This window comes from Diadema setosum, chromosome 16 (assembly GCF_964275005.1).
Source record: "Diadema setosum chromosome 16, eeDiaSeto1, whole genome shotgun sequence".
In the NCBI taxonomy this organism is placed as follows: Eukaryota; Metazoa; Echinodermata; class Echinoidea; order Diadematoida; family Diadematidae; genus Diadema; species Diadema setosum.
Window position 1 is genome coordinate 29,388,263 of NC_092700.1, and position 20,769 is coordinate 29,409,031.

At 40.3% G+C, this 20,769-nt stretch overlaps 2 protein-coding genes across 2 annotated transcripts; both read right to left on the reverse strand.

Annotated features, from left to right (window-relative positions):
* Window positions 1-201: 201 nt before the first annotated feature.
* On the reverse strand, window positions 202-7,659 carry LOC140239796 (cholinesterase-like). Its single transcript, XM_072319614.1, has 9 exons — window positions 7,267-7,659; window positions 6,585-6,744; window positions 5,756-5,833; window positions 4,548-4,666; window positions 3,787-3,948; window positions 2,798-3,106; window positions 2,128-2,471; window positions 847-1,034; window positions 202-290 (listed from the first exon to the last, which is right to left on the reverse strand). Exons 1-9 carry the CDS (start codon window positions 7,657-7,659, stop codon window positions 202-204), a joined length of 1,842 nt encoding a protein of 613 aa, XP_072175715.1.
* A 3,805-nt stretch (window positions 7,660-11,464) lies between these two features.
* LOC140239797 (cholinesterase 1-like) lies at window positions 11,465-19,266 on the reverse strand. The gene is made up of 9 exons (XM_072319615.1): window positions 18,865-19,266; window positions 17,447-17,606; window positions 16,758-16,835; window positions 15,784-15,902; window positions 15,059-15,220; window positions 13,841-14,137; window positions 12,724-13,067; window positions 12,096-12,286; window positions 11,465-11,590 (listed from the first exon to the last, which is right to left on the reverse strand). The coding sequence occupies exons 1-9, from the start codon at window positions 19,264-19,266 to the stop codon at window positions 11,496-11,498; spliced, it is 1,848 nt and encodes a 615-aa protein (XP_072175716.1). The 3' UTR covers window positions 11,465-11,495.
* Between the last annotated feature and the right edge of the window lie 1,503 nt (window positions 19,267-20,769).

Here is a 20,769-nt window from a genome sequence, read left to right on the forward strand (position 1 = left end):
GTAGCAATTATACATTTTGGATATTCTATAATTTCCTTTTTTATCTGGTATATAAGACATTTCCAATTTTGATGAGCTGTAGATCATTTCTGAAATCATTATTCTTTCCGAATCCAGCAGTAGGTACAAGTAACAGGGGAAAAATGTCTGGCGACATTTTGTTGGCGTGGTGAAGCAAAGTCCCATGCATTGTGTTCCATGTTATGGACAGGTTTCCTGGTCCGTGCAGCTCTCCTCACTGTCTCCTGTTACTCCTTCTTCCAGCAACGACTTCAACCGCTTCAACTCAACTGATGAAATATAATGAAACATAATCTTATACAGGTATACTAATTGTGGTGATCAATCTCTTGGAAACACACATTTTGCAAAGCTATGATAATACGAGGATACAATTCTGTATAATCATGTATCAATATTCTGTATGAGTAGGCACATATTTTAAATGATAGTGAAAGTCTAAAATGCGTCAAGATCAATGTTCGAAATACCACCGATAAAACAATTATCTTTATCATTACTACTACATGACGAAACCTCTTTTTTGCTGCTAGGAGTCAGATTCTTATTTTTCCCCTGCCGCTATACATTGTTCTGTAGCTTGACTGTTTTGGGTTGACTTTAAGTTTTGATTTTATTATCCAATTAATGAGTTCACTAAATCTGAACTTTCAACTCTTAAAAGGTAAACTCTCAATACATGATAAGAATATGACGTATGGAAACACCGCTTTGAATCTCTGTTTGTTACCCAAACTGAAACGCACGTGCACACCTTAGACAAGGGCATAGTGACAAACACTTTAATCACTTTTAACACCAAACAGAAACTTCTATTAAGATTACCTGAATTTTCGAGAAGTTTAGGAAGTATTTTTAGCTGGAAGTAGCACTCTCGTGGGAACGGCGTGGCGACGTTCTGAAACGTGAGCGAGATATCTTTGAACGCCGGCTCCTCCCCGCTCAGTCTCCTCCAGGTGGGATATGTAGACTCAGCTGCAGAAGTTTCGTCATTTGTTGAGAGATTAGGATTTCTGTGTTGATAAAAATAGCGTTTAATAAGATTAAGCGTTTTCTTTATTTGGTTTGTTTGTTGGTTGTCATGTACATCAAAGCAAACAGGGCGTATTCTCATGTTGTCGAGAAAGCTTTAAATAATTTTAAACATTGAAGGGAACTTATTTACGCTAGCAACATTATGTCCACATGAATTTGCAGCGTGACGATACAAAGTTTTATTAAAATAAATAGTATTTTGTTTTTATCATATTAATTTCTTTTCACAAGCTGGTAACTATACGATGGGGTCTAACTTTAGTAGGAATAATACTGTGAGTACACGTGAACACGAAACTATGGCAATGTATGGTAATTAATGACCAGCAAAATTTTGGATTTCTGGAATATGTTTGGTATTGTTTTTCGTTTAAAATGATTTACCACTAAAGAAAACAATAAATGCTTGCAAGCAAACCAGCACTGGGCTGACTAGGCAATCAGGAGAAAGGGCCTCGCCCAGGACCACAACCGCTGCAACCGGGGCACTCGAACGAGAGATCTTGTGATCGATAGTAAATAATTTTATCCACAGAGTCCGCAACAGCTCCTCGGATATGATTTACTCGATTGCCCAACTTCAATTACAACAGATTAAATTCACTATTTAATATCGGAAGCAGTCATCAAAAACTTTCAAAATTATCGCATTTGATGCTTGTTTAATTCAGTTGTGTCGCAACACACCATACCGTTCAAAAGTTTTCGCATAAAAGCCGCAAATATAAGGAGATGTCACTCTTTTTTTTTTTTGCGAAATAAATCCTTAACATGCAGTGACTGTTTATTCTAGAAACGGTTTTTGATAAAACTATTGTTCAAATTTTGTTTATATAACAGTAATTAACATTGATTTTACTAATTAACATTTTCATGTTTTTTATGCTTATCCCTGGCCTACATTTTAGAACTCTGTTTGAAGCACTAAAGCTGTCTGTTTTTTGTTTTTGTTTTTTTTTTCAGCTGTAAATGTTAGCAAGGGGATTTAAGGCAAGATTTTAAGGTAAGGAATTTTAACAAAGTTGTCCACTTCAATAATCAGAGAGGAAATAGAAGTCATGACAAACTAACCCTGTTTTGGCAAAGTTCGACCAGTACTTCATGATTTGGCGAGATATCCCAACCTCCGCCTCGTTGAAGCGCCCCCTCCCTTCCGATGGCCCGTCGTCATCGGCAGCGATCAGGAGCGGGCTGCCGAACACGTAGGCGATGTCCTCGGCGTGGGTGGCCCCCATCCACTTCGCGTCCGAGCTCCACCACGAGTGCGAGGGCTCGTGCGTCATGATGTACGGGTAGACGACCCTCCCCGCCTCCACCAGACGGTTGGCCAGTTCGATGGACGGACAGGCGAACACGTTGTCGCCGAAGAACCCGATGGCGACGTCCACGTAGTTTCGCTCGTCGGGATTCAAGAGCTGTGGACAGGTTGAAAGGGAAGCAGAGGGTTATGCGTAGCACTTTAAGTCGGAAACGTTTGTGTTTTATATATATTTAGATATTTGTTTTATATGTATACATGTATGTATGTATGCAGGTGTATGTGTATGTGTGTATGAAAGGTACGTATGTAAGTAGGTATGTGTGATGTATGTTTAAATAATCGATTCATGAATTCTCATAGTAATGATTTAAGGTCCCGAAACAATGAACATAGATTGAAATTGACAATAATAACAATGACATCATCGAGTAGTACGAAGGAAAAAAAAGTAAAAAAAAAAAAAATGTAGATATGAATTACTTCTTCAGGGGATGAGTACACGTAGTTGATGACGTCAAGTACAACGTCATCCATCCCATCGATCCCGTAAAGCGTGGTAACCATTTTGATAGCGCCCTCAAAGGTAGTCCTGTTCCAGGTTGGCTTCACGCTGTCGTCCAAACCCGCCATTTTGGGCGTGGCGTACATGGATCCCTCCTTGGCGAGGAACCCGATCACGATCTCGACGTCATTGAACTCGCCGCTTGCTTCCGCGTCAGAGGGAGACCTCGGCAAAAATGCACCGTCGACCACGGCACGCAGCGTGGTTGTCGAACTAATTGCAGGATCCTTTTGCAGCAAGGAGTTACAAAAGTAAAATAGATGAGGTTGAAATTCGGAACAATGTCATTTTCTCGAAAACCTGTTTTGTTTTCAAATTCAAAATGAATATATTGTCATCATACATTATGCATTGTTAACCACCTGGTGCTTCCCGGGCAATATAGAAAACTGGGCTTTATTGAAAAATGCATAATAGCACTTATCGAGCATGTCAAGTGGAGCTGTAATATTTTGTGGTTTACATAGTAGCTTTGTTATTGACAGTGGTAGAAAAGGTCTTTGTCAGGATGGTGTGTCTAAATCAAACATATGCGAGCAATAATCTGTTCTTACGTGGCATTAAAACACAACATTCTTCCTAATTCGTTCACAGAATAAGTACAAAGTAAGATCATATTGGGACTAAAGTGACGATATGAAAGTGATGAAGTCGAGAGTTAAATAACAAAATCAGAAACAGCAGTTTGTAGAGATGATGTTTATGATGATGACTGAATCTACACGACGACGAAACGTTTCCTCAAAATGCTTACAAGCGCAATCAAAACGTTCCCGTTTTGTCTAGTATATACTTGGATTCTACTTGACATTTTTAGCTTTACCCTTTCGCTTCAAAATGAGACTTTTTGAAGGGAAATTTCAGTCTTGTTACAATGCATCTTTGCATTGGAAAGGGTCGTGCTCACCTCCATAACTGCGATCAGTTCGTCCACTGTTTTCTGCCGGAGACATGCCACCATATCGGCCGTGCTGTCGACGTCGCAGTTCGCAGCTGACGCCACAGTTCTGGTCATCTGTACGGCGGCGTCCATCGACGCGCACACTCCCAGAGCGGCGCTGGCCCCACTCTTGCATTGGCCGAGAGAAGGTAATAAAGACTTCAGTACAATCACAGACGTCTCAAGTCGTGTGCTATGGCATGATAATTGATAAGTTATGACATTGTCATCTGTTCCTTCAGGATGTCCGACTTTCTTATCATTTCTTTCATTGATATGATCGTTATGACTACACGATCATTGTCATCATGATTTGATGATCGTGAAAGTGCTGACAATGCCAATGTTTGTTTCAATCATCTTCTTTTCGTCACCTCATTGTAAATATAAACATTAACATTTTGTAGTAATTAACGTCATAACTACCATCTCTTGGTACTTTTCTTCGTACTATCAGTAACGTATTACCAATACTTCTGTTAATGTAGCATCGTGAACAATGCACAAAGTTCTAATTCATATTAGTCTCTTGTTTCTTCTTTCACTTGTCTGAAATCGTTCGTTCCATTATTTCTTTCCCTAACCTAATGATCCCCGCCGTACTCTCTTTTCATTTCTTCTTTTCTACTTCTTTCAAAACTTTGTAGCATTTTCACTTTTTGACCTCTTTTTCTCAGCCACACCCACTCAATAAGCAGCTTTATCTCGGTGTCAAAAATTTGAGATACCTGCATGATGCCTCTAGAAAACAGGCCGGCACTCATGGGGGACATGATGTGGTAATTCACGCTCCACGACCCCGCACTCTCTCCGAAGATGGTCACTCGACTGGGGTCACCTCCGAACGCTGTTGAAAACAAACAAACGAACAAAGAAACGAACGTAATCAAGGGCAAACTATTTTAACCCAAAAGGGCCCGGGGGGGGGGGGGGGCGGAATCCATTTGGCAAAGGGTCTGGAAACCAGACTAAGACCCACTAGACCACCTGTGCTCCCACACCATGAGCGCTAAAAAGGAGTTAAACCTTTCCTTGTAAAAAATTGATCTTGACTGATGTCTCAGGGCTTTGTCATGATTTTAGGAATTATGCTCTTTCTCGAATAAGGGAAAAAAGACCACTTCACTCTGATATTGTATCATGGATTTACTTAGATCCATGGTTGCATAGACATAAGAAATATGCTTGTGTACATTTTCAAGAGAGGGGTTACTTCTTTTTATCGAGAATTTCCGCGCTGATGTTAATAATTTGGATTAGCTACTGGCACAAACGTATAGAAGGTTTAGATGTGAGCATTTTAATTCCCGGATATGAAGAGTCTACGCCTTGCCCTAAAACCAGTAAAATATCCTGGGCCCTGTTTCATAAAGCTGTTCGTAAAATTACCACGACTTTACGAACGACTGGAATATGAAGTGCCAATATGTGTGCAATTTCTCCCTTTTCCCTTTAACAAAGTACGACTTTATGTTAATGTTTCATCTACATTGGGGCAATAATACATTTTCAACTAAAAACGTGTGTTAACATGTAAGAACAATCATTATCACCAGCAAATACCAAATATAGCTATTGAAATTAAAATTGATTAGGAAACCCACTTGGCCTTGCCATACTTAAATCGTTCGTAAAGTCGTGCGTAACTTTGCGAACAGCTTTACGAAACAGGGCCCTGGTGTTATTGTAAGGAGATTTCACAAATGGCATTCCTGACTGTAGCAAAAGTTTGGTAAATATCGGAAATGAAATGTGCTCGTCGAGCTTAAACGCCATTTTTTTTTTTCAACCATAAACACCGTAGTAAAATCTCTAAAAAAGAATAATGTTTGGCGATACATGTATTCAGTTTCTGTTGACTTCTCCTTTCATCCAATCTCCTTCCCACACAAAATGCGACTAAAATAACGATGAAAACGATTAAAAAATAACTTACCAGCAATGTTTTCCTTCACCCACAAGAGAGCCTGCCGCTGGTCCAGCAAACCTAAATTTGCAGGGATTTCTTCGTCACCTGAAAAAAAAAAAGGAGAAAAGCAAAACAAAAGCGACACAAAACAAAACGTAAACAAATTGTCCGAATGATTGAGGGTTTCTCTTTTTTTTTCCACAGTGATTTAAGTAAACTGAACTGATCTGAACTAAAATGAATTTTTCCTCTTTTTTTTTTGTTTGTTTGGGGGGGTGGTTCCTTGCAATTTCTCCTCTCAACCTCCCCATGCTCTCCTCTTCCTTCTCATTCTCCTCCTTAACTCTCCTTCTGCTGCTGCTCTTCCTCCCCCTCTTCCTCAGGTGTCCTCCTCGTCCTCCTCTCCACTTCCTCCTTCTCCCCTCTTCATTCTCTTCATCATTCTCCTCTTCCTCCTTCTTCTTCATCTCTTTCTCCTCTTCCACCTCGTCCCTTTTCTTCTTCTCCTCCTCCTCTTCCGCTTTCTCTTCCTCCGCCTTCTCCTCCTTCTCATCATCATCATCCTCCTCTTCCCCTTCTCCTTCTCCTCCTCCTCCTCTTCCTATTCCTCCTTCTTTTCACCTCCTCCCTCTCCTCTTTGTCTTCGCTCCGCCTTCTCTTTTTCCTTCTTCGTCCTCTCCTTCTCCACCTCCTCCTTTTTCTTCTCCTCCTCCTTCTCTTTCTCTTCCTCCGCCTTCTCCTTCTGCTCATCCTCCTCCGCTTCCTTTCACCATCTCCTTCATCTCACTCCCCTTGTTTTCTTGACCAGATTTTTACTACTACGCCACGTGAAACTCGAAACCCTCGCAGACCTTACCAGTGGCCAGGAAGCCGAATACGCCGAGTCGGTAGTTGAAGGTCACCACAATGACATCGTTCATGGCCGCCAGCGGGATCGGCAGAGTCTTCTCCACAGACCCAGCCCCAAAAGACAGACCCCCTCCGTGAATCCAGACCATAACAGCTGCATTAGTTGGCTGCAGAATATTATGGCAATAATAATAATAATAATAATTAGACAAATTTGAATAGCGCAGCTACTATGTAAATATACTCTACTGCGCTGTGATGTAACAGAGCTCCTAACATTGTTACTGATTATACACACGAAAAATAGATAACAAATTAATCGAAGGCTTCTGAAAAAAGGTAAGTCTTCAATAAAGATTTGAAGACAGCAAGTGATGATGCCTTCCTCATGCAGTTTGCAAATGACACATGCACTTCTAATTATTATAGATCGGAGAACATCTCGTTAATAATTGATGCAAAAAAAACACACAATTTTGATTGATTTTTAGACAGGCAACGCAAAATTGGGAAATCTTGTGACTATGACGTCACAACGTCATCTAATTTCGATCATTTGGAAACCCAAGAATAAGATTCCTCACTTTCATCGCTATAGATGAATTTGACTGAAATTTAGTTCATTCTATGTGTGTTCGATATTACACTTTAATCAAAGTACACTTGAGAGTGATGACATAGAGGTTTACCTGCGGATCGGGAACGTACACATCAAGATAGAGACAGTCTTCCGAACTCTCAGTGTACAGGATATCATCGAATCCTGGAATCGGAACTTGCGCGCAACCTTGCAGGGGCTTGGTGGCATCGTAGTCCCCTGCGGCCGTCTTTGCGACGGGTCGCTTGTAACGCAGCTCCCCTACAGGAGGTTCCGCGAAGGGGATCCTCGTGTACGTCGCCAAGCTCGTGGAGAAACCCGGTATCTGGTGGGGTCGAAACTCAATGCGCTTCCCGTGGTAAGTCGCGCTGGCGGTTTCGACCACGGGTTCGTTGTTGTTGTTTCCGACGTCATCCTGTGCGGTTGAACATACTGTCAAGCAGACGAGTAGTACTGCAAGTGAATAGAATGGTTTTGCCGACATCTTGCTCTGGGAACCGTGAGCGTTTGAGTGTGACTTTGACTCTTTCTCGCAAAGTGTCTTCGTACTATCGTAGCGCTGTCCCGTGAGTTAACACATTACAACTGTACTATGACAAAGCCTGTGTTTGCATTAACGGTTTGGACTTTGTCCTATATGTGCATAATATTCCCTCTACTTGTTTTATCTTTGAGTGTTATTCTTACCCCGGTTCGTTCTCTCTCTCTCTCTCTCTCTCTTCTGTTTATCTCATTGACATTGTTTGACCTTGCGATATCGTTGGCCTCGAACTTCTGTTCATACATTCTAGACAAAATTTTGTCAGCTATTTCATCAAGTTTTTTCTGACTCGAGTGTGAAGTGCAACTCAATGGACAACCTAGTACTGAAAAAAAAAAATGACCAAAGGGGTTCTGTGCTGCGTACTGAAGAAAAGTAGGCCTGCGTATGAAGTTTGTTTAGTTGTTCACAGGGCAACATGCCTTCCTCTTTTAGTGCCCCTCTTCTCTCTGCGTCACTCTTCCTCTCTCTCGGTCTGCCTAAAGACTATCGGATTTCCTTTTCCCCTTTTTCTCACCTTACGGGGGACGTTCCTCAGTTATACATAGAGTATACGGTCATACGGTGATTCTTAACTTTGAGGGTAGCAAACTTTGACGATAATCTTGTAGATGAGTATGGGGTGCCAAGTGTCACATGATTTCTTTCTTCACGAAATCGGTCATTTCTTAACGAGATGATCATCTGGTTAACAGAATGACTCTTCGTAACAAAAGAGACCGTGCGACACTAAATTGGCGCCCCATACTTATCTTCAAGTTCATTCACGAAGTTAGCTTATCCTCAAAGTTAAGGATCACCGTCTGAACGTAATTAATAATGAGGAGCACTAGTTTTATTCCCCAGCCTGTGTAATAACAACATTAGCTGCTCCAAAAGGTGAGACAGAAGCTTGCTACACAGGAGGGCACTATAATGTATTGTTTCATGTGTTGTATCATGGATTGAAGGAGAACTCCGGGTGAATTTTAGACTTTTGCATTTGAATATGTATATAAATTGGTTATACCTTGTACTGGACACAGAGTTTCAGAATGTATAGTGATTGTGATGGGGAATGAGAATGTTTTCAAAATCAATAACAAATCACAGTGAACAAGAATGATGACATAGCAGCATCACCTAAGAATGCAGGATTGGGTGCTCATGGAAACAGAACAACAAAAAATACATACTAGTAAATTCTACACGGATAAAGTTGCTGTATTGCAATGAAATTACATTGCTACATTTCTGAAATACGTGAGCCTCACCTTTGTCATCATCCTTGCTTAGTGTAATTTGTAGGGGTTTTTTCAGAGTATTGGCTTCTCTGCTCAAGGACCACAACAAATTCTACAAATCTATACATGACACAATTGATTTATGTACTACATGATGTGAAATTATGAAAATTGTCTGGACCTTCCCTTAACCCTATTCCAACTGGGGGGGGGGGGGGGGCTCGATATTTCGCGCCACGATTCCACAACGCGAAAAGATTTTGCCGCGTCGTTTCCTGACTTTTTTTTTTTATTAAAGTCTCCCGCATATTTTGAGACCAAATTTGCGACGTCCGGGTACACTGTTCTGAAATTACGTAATGTTTTACATATGCATGTCAACCCCAAAACGGCTCAAATTCATGATATCGTGTGCAAATCCAATGCAAATTGTGTTTTTTTGTTAGATTGATATAAATCAGATTATTTCAACTTTAAATCATTGAAATTAATCAATTCTAATGTAGATAAGCTTGAAAAAGTGCCTGCAACAAATTTTTGCAAAAGAAATAGAAAACAAAAGGTCGAAAAAACAATAAAATACATAAGAAATTAACAAAACAATAAAAATCAAGAGAAATTGATTTTGATTTCGCTATTTTTTTACAAGAAAATTGTTCGATGTGTCTTAAGCAACTCTGACACAAAATTTAGGGATCCTTCAGCCATTTTAATGGAATTATAGATGAAAATATGATTTCATGCGTAAATTTGCATAATTAATTTACTAAAAATAGAAAGCCAATATTTCTTTTTGTATGACCATGTAATCTTGTAGTTGACATCCGGCTCTATCTTCAGGCAAAATTTTGCGGCGATCGCGCGATCGGCGGCCGAGATCTGAAGGGGGGGGGGGGGGCAAATTGACCCCCTCCCCCCCCCCTCCCAGTAAAAACTTGGTCTCAAATAGCCCAGTTGGAATAGGGTTAAAGGGATCGCATAGTTTTGGTTGAGACCTAATGTCAGGTTTCTAACATTTTTTGGTGAGATAATGAGAAACCTCTTATTAAATATGAAAGAGCATGTAATTCCATGAGGAATTCAACATTTATTTGATGAAAACTGGTTTTAAAATGGCTGAGATATCCAAAACCGAGCGATACAAGTAAAGTGTGGGACCCACATTCTATTACGATCGCTTTGTTTTACTTTGTTTTTGGATGTTTCAGTCATTCCAAACCCGATTTTCATCAAATAAACTTTGAATTCCTCTTAAAATGGTATGCCCTGTACTATTTCATAGGTGTTTCCTTGGTATCTCACAAAGAGTTAATAGCCCAATTCTCATCTCCACCAATACTGTACCATCCTCCATTCTGAATGACAGGACGAGTGCCGTAGCTGGTTACAAGGTCTTGAGGAGCGAAATGGCAGAAAGCATCATCAATCTGAGTTATCGAAGTATATAAATTATAACGATTGCTGCTAAAGACAATGATAACAATCCGAGGCGGGTTGACGGGTGTTTCTATTGAATGATTATATATATTTCATTTTTGTTCACATAGATACATACATAAATCCTGAGTGCAATAAAATTACACACACACAAAAACTAGCAAAAGAGACCAAACTGACAATTGCATATTATTGCTTCTCTTCTACTTTACAGCAAAATACAGTGAATCTAGTGTCAAAAGGGCCAAAGTTTCCCATTTATTCATAGCAAAAGCCGTTAATCAAAGGGATGGCTAAAGGCTAGTTTACGTAACTTACTAATTAACCAACTAAATGAAAGAAAGAAAGATATTATTCTGAAGGGTGAAAGTTCATGTGCGAGTTTCTTCACTTTGTCTCCCTCAACAAATTAAATTTATTAAGAGGGCAACTGCTGATCTGTAAATTAACAAACATGTCGGAAAAAAGGAACCAGTGGGACTCGAACCTGTCATCTACTACTGGAGACAAAGTGAAGAAACTAGCACATGAACTTTCACCCCTCTGAATAATATCTTTCTTTCTTTCATTTACTATGCCTTGTCCGCCTTGGACTACTTAACATGACAATGTCGGAATTTCGGAGCTTGGGTATTTGTTCCATGTTCATCGTTTCACTGCCGGTAACCAGGGACAGCCTGGTGGTGGTGTCGCTGCCCGTAAAGCAGTAGATGACAGGTTCGAGTCCCACACTGGTTCCTTTTTTTCCGACATGTTTGTTAATTTACTGATCAGGGCCCCGTTTTATCAAAAGATAAAATCGATTTTGAATTTCCTTACCATACAGGCTGCCGTAGACTTACAGCTGAAATCAACTTTATAATCAATTTTAACTCTTCATAAAATAGGGCCCTGCAGTTGCGATCTTAACAAATTTAATTTGTAGAGGGAGACAAAGTGAAGAAACTTGCACATAACCAACTAAATATTTGAATTTACAAAAACAAATCGTCTATAAAAACATTGATAAAAACGTAATTGAACATTATAAAAAAAAATAATAAATCCAAACTAAAGATTTGAAGCAAAATGATTGTAGATGTTTCTGCCAGAGATGTCTCCCAGACCCGGACTGTATCTTCAACTTTCCGGGCATGATTCGGGGTCCTCGCAAGTCCGCTGGCTGTCGGCGTCGACCTCTGATTCCAGCAATGACTTTAGTCGCTCTAGTTCAGCTAATTGAAGAAAGACAAACAAACTTTCAACTTAAAAAACAACAACACATTTAACCTTGCCGCAGAAACAAAATTGAGAGTGAGACAGTGAGAATGTGACATATTGAATTTACCATTCTCATATTCCTTTGTCTTACAGATATTGGTATAAGAAAGTTCATTCAAAAATGGTGTAGGCCTACTATCGCGGTGACATGCAATCAGAGGCATATTCAAAACTAGACCAATATTTTCAAAACCTCTGCATGCTAGAATATTTACTAGAGCTTCATTGTCCTACACGGTCAGCAAAATTTCATGATTTAAGGAACTTAACCAGAACGACAATCTTTAATCATATTATTTAAAGGAAGAATCAACTCAATCAGATTATATTTTACGTCCATCGTCAAAAGGGTGAAAATTAATTTCATAAACTTTAAACATTGTTTTTACAATTTTTAAGAAATACGTTTAGTAGGGAGTGAATCAAAGTGTATTACAAAATGTATGTAAAAAGACATGCCTGCGTTTGCCTGAAGACGAGGCAAAATTTCTAGCTGAAAATGGCATCGCTTCGGGAACGGGTGTCCAATGAAATTCGGGAAAGTCAACGAGATTTCCTTGTATCGGGCCTCGTCTTTTGTGGCTTTCATCCACTCCGGGAATTTGGAGTCTTCGGGAGAGATATTGGCCCTTGACGAACGGTTTGGATCTCTGTAGTAGGCGTGCAAAGAGGAACATAAATTATCACCACGATCGTTTCACACTCGTAGATTATCAGCAAAGTATAAACAGACAATTTCGCCGAATACGATAAGCTTAGTATAACAACAGCAGCAACAACAACAACAACAAAATAGAGGACAACACCTTCTGCCGTATTATATTTTTTTTTTTTGAAAAAATTGTTAAAATATCGGTGTCAAATTTTCGTAACAAGTCTACCTCCTCACTTCCTAACTGTTGTAGACATGTTTAAGGGCGCGTTTACACCGAGCACGATATTGGCAACGGTTCGGGATTTTGCTACGAAACATCAGGACCGATGGAAAACTAATTTATCAAAATGTAACTGGGGGGGGGGGGGGGGTCGAAATCCGAATCAAATCATGTTTTCTTATTCCCTTCTGTAATCGGACCAATTGGCTTACCCTGTCTTGGCAAAGTTCGACCAGTACTTCATGACCTGACGGGACATGTCGACCTCGAGCTCGTTGAAGCCTCCCCTTCCTTCAGAGTCGCCGTCGTCGTCCGCGTCGATCATGAGAGCGCTGCCGAACACGTAGACGACGTCCTCCCCGTGAGTGGCGCCCATCCAAGTTGCCTTTGAGCCCCAGTACGGGTGCGACGGGGCGTGCGTCATGACGTATGGGTACACTGTCCGCCCCGCATTGACGAGCTGGTCGATCAACTTCGCAACGGGACAGCCGAACGTGTTGTCACCAAAGAAATCAATGGCAGCGTCCACGTAATCTCGTTCTTCCGGTCTCGCAAGCTACGACATTAATAATCCAACAGTGAACCAAATAAAAACAAGTTAACATTAGAATTGACAATCGCGTTCAAAAAGGAAGTTAGCTGTGACCTTAAGGATTTGAATCAGTTCTTCGACTCATCCATGACCACAATCATCGCCTCTTGGCACGGAAATAATGGCAGATATGTGAGTTTTAGTTTCTGTGCATTCAAAATCACTGATACTTTCTGAAGTTCTATCAACTGTGGTCGATATGTTAAGAACGCTGAAGCTATTCACCTATAAAGCACGTACTCCCGTCAAGTCGAGGTCATCCCACGAGATCGTCACCCACGAGTCATACAGCTCGCGAGTTCGACATTAAAAAAAAAGATTCATGAGTCATACAGCCCACGAGTTTGGCACTAGACAAACACGGCACAACAGCCCACGAGTTCGACATTTCATCACAGGGCTTAATGTGCCGGTCTCGAGGGAATTTTTTTGCTTAGTGTCGAACTCATGAGCTGTATGACTCATGGGCTATATGACTCATGGGCTGTATGACTCGTGGACTTTATGACTCACGGGTTGTATGACTTGTTGGCTGTATGACTCGTGGGTGTCGGTCTCGTGATGTGCACCCGTTTAGTTGTGCCATTTGCAGTGATCTAGGATGTGTTTCTCATTCTGTGCTCAGCATGAGCCAGCTAGCCAACGAATTTGAACCACGACCCCGTTCGTGGTTGCCATAGATCACCATCAATAAGTTGAACCGCTAAAACAGAATGAAACCCTCCGCGTCTACTCACATCTTCTGCTGATGAATACACGTAGTTTATCGACTCGATAACCACTTCGTCAACAGCGCCGACATTCGCCATAGCCATGATCCCGTAAAGGGTGCCCTCGAAGATCGTCCTGTTCCACGTCGGTTTCGCGCTAGCGTCAATTCCGTCCGGTCCCCAGGTGACGAACGACGTACCTTCCTCGGAGAGATACCCGACCATGACTTCGACATCGTTGAACTCGCCGTCGGCCGCGATGTCGGCGACGGATTTTGGAAGGAAGAAATTGTCGACCGTGGAATGAAATAGGAACTCTCCGTCCTGATTGGAAACGTATTCAAGTGACCATCTCAACCCATTAACAACAATAATGTCAGAGCAATTAAATTAAGAAAGTAATAGTTATGCAGCTTCCAGGAATATGGCTTTGATCGAGATAACTTACTTTCAGCATGAATAAAAATCACATATCTTACTGTACACTGACAGCCGACAACATGTATTCATCTTCTGTAACACTAGGGCAGTGAACGTGGCATGCAAAAGGTATCATGGAAGTAGCACTCAACATGAAATCAAGGAACGTCATTTATCATTCTTATTTCTTCGAGCCGTTGGTCAGTATGAGAACCAAAGTTCCTACGCCAGAAAAAAGAAAAAAGTGAGCTGGGGAGGGGAGGCATGACATTACATCCGTAGTGGTGGTATGTAGTTCATTTTCTCCTTCAGCGGAAAATGAATATTCAGTACAAATTTAGCATTACTTCAGATATTTCATTCTAGATGACTCAATAAGGATTGAGATGATAAAGTTATATATCTATAGACGGATGTACTATTCCATTTGCAATTATATATTCACAATTACTTTCTGTGATATTGCGCAAAAAGAATTCGTCATTGTTGCCTCTGTATTGCCGTGGTACGTATTATCATCCATGACACTGTGGATCTGGGCACCGTTCCATGCAAGTTGTCAGCCCAGACAAATTGTCACTCTTTGGTAATTGCAATAAAACCCTTGGTTTGGATTGGCTGAGAATCTCTGGTCAATGACTGTTGCTATGGTAATTGTCAGAGACTGACAACTTTCGTGAAACGGAGTCCGTGGTCTCTGTATCATAATTATACTGTATTGTGTTTCGTACTCTTTGTCTCGCACTTGAATAAAATCATAATTGAAAAAAAAAAAAAAACGATGTCTCGACCTCGACTTCGATAAGGCAAGCGGGCGTGTGTCACCTGCATGATGGAGACGAGCTCTTCCGCGGTTTTCTGCCGGAGACAGGCGACCAGGTCGGCCGTGTCGTCCGCGTCGCAGTTGGCTGCCGAGCCCATGGCCCACGTCGCTTGCTCGACATCCTTCATGGATGCGCACACACCCGGTAACGTGGCCACGCCACTCTGGTGATAGTGGAGCATCGAAAACGAGATAAATAATAATATATCTGACAAGATCACATACAAATGATGAGCGAGTATTCTGCAGCATATGGTACTAGCCTGATGGCATTTACCTGTATTTTACATTTTCATTTCCATTGACGTTAGCAATTTTATTATAGAATAAGAGCTAATCTGTATGTTAATGTTAGCGATCATCTTCCTACTGAACGGTCCATGACAAAGGGAAAACAAGAGCATGTTCTTCTTCATTAAAGACTCAAGTCACGTAATCTAAGTAAAAGGATGTGAGATTTGGGTCTTCTTAGTCTTCAAAATATTGTGTTTATTCCGTTAAAACTACGACCTACTATACTTCGCGCTTTTTCTCTTTCTTATCTCTGCCTTTTCCCTTCTGCTTCTTTTTCTTCTTCTTTCCCTTCGCTCTCTTTTTTTAGTATTTTTCTTCTTTCTTTCTTCTCATTTTCACCTTTGTGCACCTCCACCAGTCGCTCATTTCACTTCTCTCACTCCCCATTACAAGAACTTTGATTATACCCATTAAGGGAACAGTTATCTTTTACCTGCATGATGCCTCTAGAAAACAGGCCAGCACTCAAGGGGGACATGAGGTGGTAGCTCACGCTCCACGACCCCGCGCTCTCTCCGAAGATGGTCACTCGACTAGGGTCACCTCCGAATGCTGACATTGGCAAGTATAATAAGGCAGAATTGCAGTGTGAAACTTACAAAACTTACTTCAAGTTCCATCAAACAAACAAAAAATGAAAACAACAACAATGATGTGTGATATTGTAGTCGTTAATGTGGTTGGTATTCATCTTTATCATTGAGATAACGACGACTGTTGATGTTGCCAACTTTGTAATCAATATCATCATCATTATGTTATTACTGTCATTGTCTACAGCGTCATTAAATCACTACTGTCATCATTTTTACAATCATTATCATTATTATGATCATCAGTACGTGTCTTCATCAACATTGTCATAATTATCATTGCCGTTTTGATCGTCCTAAGGGCTACTCATGTGCCCTTAGAAACCGCTCCGGTCACTCCAACCCTGCCAATTTTTGATAACTCGCAAATGTTTGTTATTAACCATTACCATCACCATTACCATCATCATATCGATTCAATTGTCATATCAGGTTCCTGTTTCGTAAAGATGTTCGTTACGCATGACCAAGTTGACATGACAAGTTACGCATGACCAAGTTGACATGACAAGTTACGCATGACCTTACACACTGGAATATGAAGTGCCATTATGTGTGCCCATTTTTTTTTCTTACGTTTCAACAAAGTACGACTGTATGTCAATTATTTCATCTTCATCGAAGCAAACGTATACATCTTCAACTATAACTTGTGTTAACATGTAAGAATAATCATTGTTATCTGCACATTTTTCAGCTTTAGCTAGTGAAATAAACAATGACTAGGAAACCTACTTGACTTGCCATATTTAAGTCGTGCGTAACTTTACGAACAGCTTTACGGAAAAGAGCCCCTGCAAAGGTATCTTCTTACCCTCGATGTTTTCTTGAACCCAGATGAGAGCCTGCCTCTGGTCCAACAGACCCATGTTGCCCGGAATCTCCCCGTCTCCTGCATATTATAGTGACATAAATTCATGCACCGTTAAACAAGAACATGAGGTGGATATCTTACGCCTTAATTGGACTCCTATTCAGAGCAATGGTGTCAGTGGTGATCCATAGCTAAGTTCTCAGAGGACAGCTTTAAACAGATCAGGAATCAGCGAAACGAAGCCCTACTGCGTTTAACCGTGGCAGTGAGACCTGCCTGTATTATTTCGCTTCCCAGAATACTTACGCCCTCCAGAAAGTGGAGGGGAAAGTGGCCGTGGAAACTTTGGGTGAGGCGGTAGGGGTCACTCAGTAATCTTTCCCTTTTAATATTACATAACGACACTTAATCGCCGGGGAGGGCGCTTTTGCTGAAGGGACTATATTTGGCGAAGGGCCTGGAAACCAGACTAGCCGCAGTGGCGTAAATATTCTTAGGGAAATGATAAATGCCAAATTAAATTCAAATAGCAACAATAATAACAACAACAACAGCAACATCCCTTGAGGGAATAACCTCTATGGTGAGAGAGGTGTAACATTTCAGTAATATGTTTAATACAAACCAAGCCGTGAAAAGAAATGAATAGTGTTTAGAGATAATCTGGGCTTATAGTATCCAAGTCTTACCAGTGGCGAGAAATCCAAACGCGCCGAGACGGTAGTTCATCGTCACGACGATAACATCGTTGAGAGCAACCAACGGTATCGGTAGTGTTTTCTCCAGTGATCCAGCGCCGATGATAAAGCCCCCGCTGTGGATCCACACCATGACTGCCGCCCCCAACGGCTGCACGAAAATTATTTGAAGTCAGGTAAAGATTTCATTTAACAAAAATATGAATTAAAATGATAGTCATAATGATTATGATAATGAATATTATTGGTATCATAATTAAAATAGTGATGATGATAGTGACGGCATGCCTCAAGAGTCAGTTCAAAGCGTCAAGATCGTCAACCAACATACCAAGAGCATCTGTCGCCTCAGTTGCAATTCAGGTGTGATAACTTTCTTCCTGAAATTTCATCCTAGTTCTTACGAAATCAATACTACAATATGACTTCGCGTCCTTTATACCATTTCGTCGTCATCTTCTCTCTGGCAAGTTTCACACGTTTATTTCGAATACTAGTCTACCATTTTTATTTTTTAAAGGCTGCCAGCACACCCGAGCCTGCTTAAAGATGTACAATTTACAGCCCTTTTGTCACGTTGAATGTATCACTTGGCTTATTATATATTTATTGTTTCTGTACACATGAAGAGTGAATTTCTTGCATTAGCATCAAGTGTGCTTCGGCCAACGATAGATAGTGACATAGAACGCAACCAGTAGAATGTAATAGACATAAATCTTCCCGTTAAAATTAATACAATGCTAGGGTGACTTAATAGAGACTATACGTGATATAATTCTACATCAAAACAGCAAAAAGAAATAACGTATCAAAAATATTAGTTTCAGTCTGCTATTGAATTTTGCTCTACTTACTTAAACGTAGTTGACATTATCTAAGAATTGTGAACTGGCGAGCTAGGAGCTGAGGCATGTGACAACAGCAATGATCGATGAATAGATAAACATATGGCAGGCAGATATAAGGTTTAACAGAGATACGGACAGATTGGTAGACATGGATAGATAGACCTATAGATAGATAGATAGATAGATAGATAGATAGATAGATAGATAGATAGATAGATAGATAGATGATAGATAGATAGATAGAAAAATAGATAGATAGATAGAGAGATAGATAGGCAGATAGATAGATAGGTAGATAGAAATATATAGATAGACAGATTGATACTAGTAGATATAGATAGATCTAGATATATTATTGATAGAGATTTGGTAATATATAGGTTGGTGGGTAAGTATATAGATGAATAAGCAGGTATAGATAGATTGATAGATAGATGGCACAAATAAATGAATACACAGCTTAAACACACATGAGAGCGACAGTGACATATAAACCGAATAACGGAATGCTCTGTGCATCGTGTCTTTTAAACCAAGCAGAAAAAAAAAAAATGTCACCTTTGGTTCCGGAACGTATACGTCAAGATATAGGCAGTCCTCTGATGCCTCTGTGGAAATCATGTTCTCAATACCAGGCATGGAGACTTGAGAACAACCCTTCAGGGGCTTAGTGGCATCATAGTCCCCTTTAGCCGCCTTTGCAACGGGTCGCTTGAAGCGCAGCTCCCCTAAAGGAGGTTCCGCGTAGGGGATCCGCGTGTACGCCGCAACGTTCGCCGCGAAGTCAGGTATCTGGTGGGGTCGGAACTCGATGCGCTTCCCGTGGTAAACTGCATCGGGCGTCTCGACCGTGGGCGCGTCGATGTTGTCATCTTGCGAAGTCGAACAGATCTGCAGGCTGACGAGCACCACTGCCAGGGAAAGGCAGAGTTTCCATGGTTCTTGTTTCGACAGCACCATCGTGTCGCTTGCTGAGATTCATCTACGCCACGCTACCCCCGTAAATTCGTCTTGAGCGTCGTGAATCAGCAAATCATGTGTGCATTGCAGCTCAGAATTTAGATACGGGGCCTTGAAATGTTACGTAATAACCATCCACGGCCATTGTTTACTCGTACAGCTATTGTGACTGAAGATGCGTCTCGTTCAGTGAGCTACAGTGTACGGTTGAAGAAGGGAAATGATCGATAGGCCACAATGTTGGTCTATTCTTAATAAACTTCCCTGCTACGTGATTTACTCAATGTAAAGTTTCTTGCAATGGAATTTCCTTTTGTAATAATATAATGATAATAATGATGATGATGATGATAATAATAATAATAATGATAATAATAATAATAATAATAATAATAATAATAATAATAATAATATAATAATGATAATGAAGTAGATTATCGTTCTGTTCATATTATCATTAACCCCGTATACGTAATTTGGTATCCACGTATGAAAAAAAAAAACTAGAAATGTCGCTATGGCGTCTGTTATGCCTCCGCCATAATGCATGATTCTCCTAATAGGCCTAGATAGTACATGTGGACAATGTGTGATTACATTTTCACAAAATTGGCAAAATATTAAAATGACAAGTTTGTCACAAATGTGTTGAATGCTCACCTTCCTTGACCTAGGCAGCATGTATTTGGGATTTAAGGACTTTAACTTGACTTTGACCCATTCGTACGTTTATGCATTGAGTAATTTTCAAGGTATGGAGAAAAAGTGCAATTTCTGGATTGAATAATAAATTGTTACCATTTTCATCTGGTCTTTGACCCTAAAATTCATAAGATAATCACTGTCAGGCAGAACATGCATAAATATGTATTAAGTTTCAAGATAACTTGAGTTACTTCCGAGATATGGAGGAAAAACTTATTTCAGCACTTTCACTTGATCTTTGACCTTTTGACCTTTGAGGCAAAAAAAAAAAACTTTGCAGAGAATCTCTATTAGGTTATAAATTATACATGCATACACCAAGTAAAAAAAAAACAATCCTGCTGGCATTGTATAAACATGAGAGAAATAGTAAAATTTTGAAGTGTTGCCCTTGACCTTTGACCCCTGACCTTTGACCCCATGACCCTAAATTCTCTAGATAATCACTGCCAGTCAGTACATGTATATATACTATGTTCCATGAAGATACCTTGAACAATTTCCAAGGTAGGAGAAAAAAGTAAAGTTTTAATGTTTTACTTGACCTTTTGACATTTGACCTTTGACCTCATGACCCAAACTTTCACCGGAGAATCTTAATTGGGTAACACATGTATACACTAAGTTTCAAGAAAATATCTTCAGGTATTGCAAAGATATGGTGGAAATAGTGAAATTTTAAATATTTGATCTTGGCCTTTTGACCTTGAGCATGTGCACCCAAAAGTTGATAGGCACAACTTCACCCCCTAATACACAATAATACATGCCAAGTTTCATTAGGATACCTCAAAAGGT

Bases quoted from the DNA above. Each gene is read 5' to 3' on its own strand.
- LOC140239796 (XM_072319614.1), bottom strand. From the start codon at position 7,659: ATGTCGGCAAAACCATTCTATTCACTTGCAGTACTACTCGTCTGCTTG. The intron at 4,667-5,755 runs GTAAGTTATTTT...TGTTTTCAACAG, and splicing joins GGTGAAGGAAAACATTGCTG to CGTTCGGAGGTGACCCCAGT. The intron at 1,035-2,127 runs GTTAGTTTGTCA...TTATCAACACAG, and splicing joins TCGAACTTTGCCAAAACAGG to AAATCCTAATCTCTCAACAA.
- LOC140239797 (XM_072319615.1), bottom strand. From the start codon at position 19,266: ATGGTGCTGTCGAAACAAGAACCATGGAAACTCTGCCTTTCCCTGGCA. The intron at 12,287-12,723 runs GTAAGCCAATTG...CGCCTACTACAG, and splicing joins TCGAACTTTGCCAAGACAGG to AGATCCAAACCGTTCGTCAA. The intron at 11,591-12,095 runs GCATGTCTTTTT...TTCTTCAATTAG, and splicing joins TCGTCTTCAGGCAAACGCAG to CTGAACTAGAGCGACTAAAG.